General features: G+C 26.7%; 1 protein-coding gene across 9 annotated transcripts; it reads right to left on the bottom strand.

Moving 5' to 3' along the window:
• Positions 1 to 322: 322 nt before the first annotated feature.
• LOC136084762 (uncharacterized) lies at positions 323 to 8,212 on the bottom strand. Of its 9 annotated transcripts, XM_065805616.1 has the most exons (8): positions 2,309 to 8,212; positions 1,825 to 1,923; positions 1,590 to 1,720; positions 1,385 to 1,518; positions 1,099 to 1,168; positions 892 to 975; positions 652 to 804; positions 323 to 507 (listed from the first exon to the last, which is right to left on the bottom strand). In XM_065805616.1, the coding sequence occupies exon 1, from the start codon at positions 4,548 to 4,550 to the stop codon at positions 3,555 to 3,557; it is 996 nt and encodes a 331-aa protein (XP_065661688.1). In that variant the 5' UTR covers positions 4,551 to 8,212; the 3' UTR covers positions 323 to 507; positions 652 to 804; positions 892 to 975; positions 1,099 to 1,168; positions 1,385 to 1,518; positions 1,590 to 1,720; positions 1,825 to 1,923; positions 2,309 to 3,554. The 9 variants fall into 9 exon arrangements, 7 of the variants coding, with proteins under 7 accessions (XP_065661688.1, XP_065661687.1, XP_065661690.1 ...); XR_010640832.1 differs by having other exon boundaries at positions 652 to 975; positions 5,181 to 5,396; XM_065805615.1 differs by having other exon boundaries at positions 652 to 975.
• Between the last annotated feature and the right edge of the window lie 2,307 nt (positions 8,213 to 10,519).

Here is a 10,519-nt window from a genome sequence, read left to right as displayed (position 1 = left end):
ATATATATATATATATATATATATATATATATATATATATATATATATATATATATATATATATATATATATATATATATATATATGTATGTATGTATATATATATATATATATATATATATATATATATATATATATATATATATATATATATTATGTATGTATATATGTATATATATATATAAAATATTTGTATATAAAATTTATACATATTGCTCAAATCTTTATTTGTTTTGTAAAAAACAGGCTGTAAATAAAGGATTTAGCAAAAAATTTATTAAAAGAGCAATTCAAAGCTAACTCAAAAGAATAATGAAAGAAAGTAAGAAAGTTTTTTATTGAATTTAACACAAAATTTACATTTTCAAACAATTTATTTAGCGTTTGCAGCATTGTTCATTTTCAAAACTTTTCGATTGAGTCGTGTTCCTGATTGCCTTAAAAATTTCGAAATGCCTGAATAACATTCGCAAATTTTTGCATCATGATGCTGTCGTGTAATCGCAACTAAATCAAAAATTCAAATCTAATTTGAAAAAAATCAAACTGCAGAAATTATAGCAAATAGTTACATAAATGACTGACTAGGATAAACAAAATATATTTCCTGTGAAATAAAAAATCTAAAAAAATGCATAAAACCATTCTTACCTACTATCATATGATACAGGGTGTATGTTTTAAAATTTATCTTCAATGAACCACCCAAGACATTAAAACAGGCCCCAGCGTCCTCGCTCATCAACAACTTTCCAAAAGCAAAAGCCGATTTATATTACCTCCACAACGACTAAGAGAACTCATCTATTATTAACAAAATAAAAATTACTTAAGGGTCAGAATACATATTATGTTCATTCTATATGAATGAAATTATCTTAATTTCAATACATGGATTTTTAAAATTGACTCTTGAATCACTTTTCTCTTTATCTATTTTTGCCATCCAACTCAACGCAAATCTTTTTTGAAAATCTTTAAAAAAAAATGTAGTAAAATAAACAATATTATTATTATTTATGTAAAATATTTTGTAAAAAATTAACCATGAAAAATTACCTAAATTGAAAAAATAAATAAAACTTTTATTTAATTTACCCTGGCAAGACAAATATCTTTCTTTGCTATCCTCTTTATCCAAAACACAATTTTTAGAGCCATTTTCTACCTAGGTATAGATAAATTATACATACAAAAATTAAATAAAATTTTTAAACATTATATAGTGATTTTTATTTAAACTTGTCAACAAACATATATTTATAAAATATTTGTCAACAAAATTATATTCTATAACATATAGTTCTGATTTCTATTAATTTTTTTACTGCACACACACACAGATTTTAATTAGAACAAAAGCAACATTAGGACTTTTTTTTACCAATATATTTGAAGACAACATCATTTTCCCTTGAGATAGATTAGTTTCTTTCGAGAAGTCATTGTTATTTTCAGCAAATGAAAAGCTTGCTATTTCACTGTGTAAATGGGGTGTTGATATTGATTTAAAAACATCTATAATTCAGTAAAAAAATAAGCATTTTATTTTAACAAACCATTATTTAACTTTTACAAAAATAGTTAACCTGCTATATTTGGAATCACGTTAGATGTTCTTTAGCTATTTGAACTATCAAAATAGTATCTTCCGTATAGTTCTTCATCACCAACCGCAATATCTTCATCACTTTTACAAAATGTCATTGCTGTCTTTCTCCTTTAATATAAACTTTACTTCATAAACAAAAAAAGTGCATGATTTGTGTAATACTTTATTGCAAAATTTTTTATTTGTTAAAAACTAATTTTAGTAAAATTTACTTTTGCTTTGTCCCTTTTTTTCTCTTCGATGTCAGTTTCAATATTTGAAGTATCTGCTGCTTTCTCTAAGTGTGACTGAGCTTCTTCATAAACACAAATCTATGTACGTAAAATCATTTATCAATATCTAATGAAGATGTAATTGAAATGCTTGCGGCAAAAGCAGGCCCTATGAGAATGGAGTGTAATTGGTGCACCGCATAAAAATTAATGAATTTTAATGAAAAACCCATGAAAATTAATGAATTTTTTAGTTTTTAAAAAACACTAAGAGTTTAAAAAAAACTAAAAACATGGTTAAAAAAACCCGTTAGAATATTGGATTTAAAATAAGTGATATTAAATGAGAGAATAGTCATATTGTAAAGGGGGCCTAAAATAAATTTGCACCAGCACATGTTTATCCTCTCTAATGCCCTGGTCAAAACATACAGTTCAATATTTAATTCAATTATTTTACATTTTTTTATAGCAATATGCAAACCTATAGTGTATAAAATCCTAGCAGGGTATATCTTCCAATCGGAGGTTGATGCCTGCAAGGTTGTGACAGCTTTACGAATCACTTTTAAATGGCAGCCAGAAGCATTTCCCTTCATTTTTCATCCAACTTTTAGCAATCACTTCCACTTCTTTAATTTTTCCATTTAAAAATTCAACAATGGCAAATGAAATTTCAATATTCTGGTGCAATTTAATTCTAAACAATCTTATATAAGTTACAAAATAAAATTAAAAATACATTAGAGATTAAAAACAATGAACTTTGTAAAACGCTTTTTAGATTTATTAATGTAAAACATTGTGTAAATATTTTATTATTTCTATAAACATACCAGGTATTTGTTTCACACAAAAAATTTATAAATTAAAATGCATTAAACTCACTTTAAATTTGTTCAATGAACTACATATTTGACAAATTTACAACAAATTTTACAAAATGGCACATGCACAGACATACTTTAAAAATTGATGGTCTGCAAGTATAATCAAAGTTTGTGTTTTTAATTCCAGAAATCAGTGATCATAAGCAATATCACAATGTCTAAGCAGAAAAAAAGCATAACCACCTTTTTAAACAGGTATCATCAAGCCTTTCTTCAAAAGTTCTTTTTTTTTTGGAAAAATTGTTTTTAGGTTAGCTAATTAATTTACATAACAAACGTCTAAGTAAGATGTTTCAAAACAATCAGGAAAAAACTTTCGAACTGAATGAGGATTTAGAGCCTTGCATTTTACAAGATCTACCAAAACCTCTTCTACTAAAATAAACCCTTTGCCTTGAATAAAATAAACTCTGTCTCATAGATTTGATGTGATCTTTTTATTTACCACTTGGGCAGAAATTTCTTTACCATTCCTTTCTCTAAGAAAAATATCCAACTTTTTTCTCTCATCTGATTGATTCACTATTTGGGCAACAGTCTGATGTGATTTTCACACCATTTTTTTAATTCAACCCAAAAAGTTTTCAAAAGGAAAAGCTGATAGATGATCAAGACTCTACCCAAAGTTAACACAATCATCAGCTAAATGAATCATGCTAAGAACATTGTATGTTACCAAGATCTCCCCATACAAAATTTTTACTTCTCTGACAAACCATATAAGCAGCTGTTTAGCAAATGCCACTAACAATTCATTTTTGGCCATTTTATTAGAAAGCAGTATGTGCATAGCAATTGAAAAAGAAATAAATAAGTCATAGTTTTATTTATTTTTCCTTTTTAAAACAACAGGTCCAGCATAAAGCAGAATAATCGAAACTCTGTTGCTTTCCACTTCTCAAGTTCATTTAAAGAGCGTGGTCTACGTTGAAAATTGGATGGTGTATAACTTCGTAAATTTATGAGTTCATTTGAAATACTTTCTTTAACAGATTGACTTATTCTAATACATCGGGGACCTTTACACCAGTTTATTAGAAGTTTTTTAACTACTCCAAGACATATAAGGTGCATGTAGTTTAATGGAAATCCAGTTACCATTGGGAAATTTAACTGAACAAGTGGAGAAAGACTCTCAAGTTGGTGACCTTCTTTATAAAAATTATTTTTAAAAGCCATGTCAGTACAAAGTAAAGTAGTCGTTTCCAATAACCTTACGCCATGTTTTTGTGTGCCAACTGCCATACATCTTTCACAGCTATGATAGCCACTATGCCCTATAATGCATTTAACATATGCTCTTGCAGGCGCATCACAAACAAAAGCTTTAATAGTCACCAGAAGCTGTTTATACCCATTAGTTTGCAATTTTTTCATTTCAAGAATAAAATCTTCAAAGTACTCATCCAAATTGTTTGGTTTTCCCTGACCATGCCAAATTGCAACAGCATAGGATCCTTTTCTGTTAATTGTAACTAGTATAGGCCAAATAGAAGTCTTTTTACTATTGTACATAGGTGCACCATCAATACTTACAATTAGATCAAGTTTTTTCTTATTTCCAACTGTTGATATAAAATAATCAATTGCACTTTTAACTCCAAGATATATATAATCGCCTCCACTGACATATAAAACATTAACTTTTTGAAGAGATTTTTGTAATGTCTGCCAGCATTTCGGTATAGATGGAGTAAATTTATTTAAGTGAAATAAAAGTGCATTTAAAGCATCATCTTTTATACAGTATTTTAATGACCACTCATATAAAAAATCTTTTGTTGAAGTTAGAGTATCAATACTACTGTATAAACTATTTTTAAATGTCGTCAACATCACAATAATTAGATTCAACTTTACTTAAACAAAATTTATTTTGTGGCAAAGTGATGGAAAACATCAATATATCACTGTGCACATCTTCAGAAACTTCAAAAATCTTTTGAATGTCTAAATCTAGATGAACGCAATTCCCTCTACCAACAATGTTGCACTCTTCAAGAAGATATTTTATTCTTTTTTCAGTATTTCGTTTTTCTTTCATAAATTCTCTCATATATAGGCTTCTGTCATATTTAGGCATTATTATCTTTATTTTATTACATCACAAAAGAAAAAAAATTAAAGGCATTATTATTCTTATACAGAAAAAATCAATTTAAATTGCATTTTGTACTATATGATTTAAGTTTGCAGTCAGAATTTATCAGGCAAATACTTGCAGCCATTAATAATTTGCTATGATAATAGTAATGTTATTATAATAAGCATTAATAGGCCAAATTGCTGCTAAGTTGTGACTTTTTCATGTTAAATTGTTAAAATATTTATATTAAGATGTTCTATTATCTTCAAATAGTTAAAGAACTACCCTAATTTCATTAGGATAATCTTTATTCAAGAACTGAAAAAATAATTACTTAATAAAATATATGTTTTTCAATAAAGTTTATATTCGTTTCATACCGTAATACAATTAAAATTTGAACAAACATTTTATAACCACCAAAAATAACAAAAAAAATCCCAGCAGAAAATGCTCAGCAAATTACTGTTAGTAATCGGCTCAATAAATTTGTTTTTTGTCAACAGTAAATCAACGAACGCTCTGTGTTTGTAAATAAACGTTGATTTGCTGTTGATAACATTGCTGTTGCTACAACATCCATTTATGGTTGATCGCCGTTGATCGCTAATGTCAACGCAAAATCGACGTTGATCAACATCAAATCAACGCTTCATTTTTTAGAGGGTAATATTGGTACTTTCGTCTATTGTTACAGAAAAAAAGTAAAATTAGTAGATTTTTTTTAACAAACCCGAGTATAAATTTTCATTTAACTTTTCTATTCTTTCGGTAATAACCTTACGCGACAATGACACTGAAAATCTTTTTTTTTTTAAGGGCAAATATTGCCCTTAAAAATATTAATTATATAACTACATATTGCCAATTCACAGACTTTCACAACCTGCTTTCAGAAAACGTCTTGTTAGCGAGAACAAAACGTTACTGCATTATGTAAATAGATTACACTTTGTGCACTAAGTGACTTTAACAGCTCATTAACTCTATTTGAGTTTTAGTCAGAGCCACATTAGTAAAAGAAACACGTCTTACATTAAAGTTTCTTGAAACTTTCTTCAGCCACGGAAACATTTTTATTACATAAAGGCTTATTATTATATATTGTAGAAAAATATTTTTATTTCATTTCCTCGTTTAATCTTCTAAAATCGAATCCTTTTTTTTCTTTTCTTACATTTTTTTCGTTTTGTTTTTGCCTTTTTTAATACTCGTTTCATACAAATAATTAAAAACGAAACTTATATTAACATTAACAACTTATATTAACATTAACAACTTATATTCAAACGTTTTAATAAAAATAGTTGTAAACAGTTCTTAGATAAAAACTTCGAATTCTAACAACTAATGAAAATAACATATGTTTTTTACCCTTGTATGGCAACTTTTGACCGCTTAAATATTATTAATTTTTTTTATTTATATTTATTCTAACAATGACTAATATTTATAAAAATTTGTCACTCTTTCGACATATTTTCTTTTCTCAACACTTAAGTAGTAAAGTAGGCAAAAAATATATTTTCAAATGTCAACGGTCTTACCTTAGGTCTACCCTAACCCTGACCACATAAATCAAATTATAAATAAGCTACTAAAGTATACTATATTACTTTCGACATTAAACTTAGTGAAGTATCTAAATCAAAGCCTTCTTAAACAGGCCGCGACAGCTCATTTTCCGTAAAATTATTTTTTATCCTTGCTTTTGTAAACAAACTTCAGAAACAAATAAAGAGCTTTATTAGGACAAAACATTTTGAGTAAATTTCGGAATCAAATATTTTAGGAATTTATTTTACGTTTAAAAATAAGTTAATTACAATAAAAATTTAAAGAGTTTAGCTAAATATGACTAAACCTAATTTTTATAACTATATGTTTCTTTTAGGTGTTTAACACTTATAATACAAGTAATAAAATTTTTGATAAAAGCAAACAAGTATATTAACTTTATTTTATTACAAATATTTCGACTTTTTTGACTCAAAGTATTTTATTTAGAAGTTAAAAGTTTTGCTTGTTTTATTAAACATTCCTTCCTAAAATCTTCAGAGTGTTTTTAACAATAATTGTTTGAAAAAATGTTTGCTAAAATGTGGCAAACTTTTTTAAAACTTCGATCAAGCAATTGAAATTAATTATTTCAGTTAATTAATCCTCTTTTGCAGAGCAATAGTGTAACTTTATTTACAAGTGTCACTTCAAATATGAAAAAACCATAAATAACAACGTAGACTAAATTGTCAGAAGGTTCAACGTAGACTAAATTGTTAGAAGTCTTTCCCTGTTCAAAGAACTGATCAAAGTTCCATATTTTTGAAACATATCAAAGGTGTCTGTTTCTTCTAAAACTGAATACAATTCTGAAAGCTTGTTAGCAATAAAACCTGCAATATATAAAAGTCCTTGTTTGCATTCATATGGCAACTGATCCTCACAATTTTCACATATTGACATATCAAACTCCTCATCAAGTTCACACTTATCACAGTGGTGGTGAGCAGGAGGAAATATTGTAAAATCTGTTTGCTCGTCCAGCAATTTTCTAGTTTTGTCGATACTAAACTTTTGAATAACATTTTGCACAGTTATTAGTATGTGCCACCCTTGCCGATATTTCCGAAACTGTTTTACTAGTGCATCTGATTACCTAACAATAATCCTAACAATACATAAGATACACCGCAATTCAACAAATACTTGGCACAGCTTGCTAATCTTTTAGAAGTTTTTTACAAAGCACTCGCAGTATCCATTGTTAACTTTTTCTCTCTTAATTTAGAATTTACGCATTTCAATTTTTCAGCAAAATAAGAAATATGGTTCTCTAAGAAATCTATTTGCCAATCATTGACTGTGTAATAGGCTTTCTTCATTGAGTACTTTGGTCTACTCAACGGTTTACGTTATATAAAGAACAACTTGTTTGGTTACAATCATATATTATAAAAATACGAAGAAGAGCTGATACAGAATACATTTAAGAAGTAATAGCAACTAAAACTTAAGAGCATGGCGAAACATACAATGCACCGTGGGAAATAGTTTAAACCAATAGTTTATTCGCGTGAAGCTGAATAGGCTTCAACATTCTTTGAATATCTTTTAATCTAATATCAAGACCTTTTGCTTTACTGTTGACAATAAGCCACCACTTGACAACTGTTTCAATAAAAAATGAAATATCTTTAGCTTTAGGAATCTTTACACGTAATACGGCTTCATTACAAAAAACGTTGAGAAATAATCCAACAATTTGTCGTTCAATTGGTTTTGGTGACACAGCTTTTAGTATTAACGGTGACAACTTAACTATTCGATTATCTGCAGCATGAAGTTGAATTATAAATTTCCATTCTGCAAATCGCATAGTATCGTTATCATTTAGCAATTTATATTTTAAACATTGTAATTATTCAGTTATTAAATTATTTCGAATATATTTTAAAATATGCACAGTGTCATTTAAAAAATATTATTCTGGAACATTTTTTGCATTAAAATATTGAAATGTTTTTTGATTTACTCGACAGTTATTCATTATTATCCCAAGAGGCTTTCCATCTGCAATTATGGTTTGTTGATATAATTCTTCTATCACACATTTTTTAATGATTCGTTTTAACTAATTGAGAGTTCTACAACTATTTAAACTTTTTAAACAATAGTTAAAAAAGAAAACTAAAAACAATAATCATGGCTTTTCATTTGATTAGTTAAAAATAACTTACCACCAGAGTACTGTATTCCCAGGTTTTATGTACACCTCATCAGCCAAGATAAAGCAGTATTTTTCAAGTTCCTGAAGCTCTTTAAATATTATGTTTAAATATTCAGTATCTTCGAGTTTATTTATTTTGTTTGTCATTCGTTGTAACTCTCTTACACTTGGAAAAACAAATTTCTCTACGAGATCAAATTATACGAAACGAGATTTTGAATAAAGATGCAATGCATCAGAAATGTCTTTTAAAGAAAATGATGTATTGTTTATTTTATTTAATAAAGCCTAATGATGCCTAGTATAACTTGCTTATTTAGAATCTGTTTCATTATTAATAACATATCTAACAGCATTCTCCAGTTGAGAGTAATATTTAATAATTCCTTTGTTTAAAAAAGACAGCTTAGTTTATAAAAGTTGGCTATATCCAGTAAAATAAATATCTCCAGAATCTTCTAAAGTTATATATATTGAAAACTCAGGTACTGGTCTACAATTTTCATATGATATTAAAGATATATTTTTTTCTTTTTCAACAAAAAAAAATTTTTCTTCACAGTTATTTATTATTGACTTCAAACTTTTTACAATTTAATTAAACTGAAAAGCGTCCATTTTTATGAAGTTTTCGAACTCATTAGGTAAACTATTTCGTTCAGAGCACATTAACCCAGTGACATCTCGCTTTCTAGACACTGTTAGAATGCAAGACACTGGTATACTTTTAAAGACTGATTGAGGATGCACTGGAACAAAACTACCACCTTTAACTTTTTTTAATTCTGCATCTTTAGGCCAGTGCTGAGCACAAATTTGCTTTTAATCTGTAAACACAAAGTTTGCATTTAGAAGTTTTTTAACCCATAACTCGCGATTCTCGGATTTAAAGGGAAGTTTATACAATGTGACATAAACATTATCTTTTATTTTTGATTTGTAATTTGAGGACCAACCATAAACGCAGCACTTATTAGGCATTTTACGAGTTTAGCTATAATAGTTTAAATCAAACAACTAAAATCGTCATTAAAACTGGTTAACAGACATTAACATCCCTTAGAATTAGGCCGTAATTTTCGGTTACCGTTTCTAATTTTGTTTATTCTAATAATCACGTGGCAACCACGTCTTAATCATTAAAAACATTAAATAGTTTAATACAACAAGATTCTAAAGATTAATAAAAAGTTTTTGCAATAAAAAACTATGGATGAATTAAGTAACTATGAAAACAATGTAAATATGAGTAGTTCTGAAGATACTAATTCAGATGAAAGTGGAAGTATAACATGTTTTTAATCTGCATTTTACACGTATTACGTGTAATCCTAATTAAACATGACATAAACCGTTTTAGAAAAATAACGTGAATGATAAACGTTATTTTTTTTGTTTAAATAAACATAAACACGTCTTGACAGCAATATTTAATAGGATTAGGTAAATACTAATTTAAAATAGTATAATATTTCATCAACAAAAATTTTTTTATTAAATAGTATATATATTTATATATATATATATATATATATATATATATATATATATATATATATATATATATATATATATATATATATATATATATATATATTCATTTATTATTACTCTGTTTTTTTAAGAATGTTCAGTACTTCATTTTGCAGAATACATTATAAAATTCTTTATATATATATATATATATATATATATATATATATATATATATATATATATATATATATATATATATATATATAAATTAGCCTGTTATTAATTGAAATCGGGGTTTGTTTTAAAATTTGGAATGCATAATTTGAGTTATAATTAATATCGAATAATTCATCGTTTAATGTTTTAAAAGGCTAATATGAATTTTCAGAGAGGTTAAATGTAACGTCAAGAAAGTTCACAATTTTTAAATTTATGTTTATTTTGATTTACATCAAAGCATCATGTTTGTTTTCTTTTTCCAAGTTTCCTTATTAAAATAAAGTAAGATTTTTCTAC

Source organism: Hydra vulgaris, chromosome 09 (assembly GCF_038396675.1).
Source record: "Hydra vulgaris chromosome 09, alternate assembly HydraT2T_AEP".
NCBI lineage: Eukaryota > Metazoa > Cnidaria > Hydrozoa > Anthoathecata > Hydridae > Hydra > Hydra vulgaris.
Note: the sequence above shows the minus strand (reverse complement) of the source record. Positions and strands in the feature narration are given on the sequence as shown.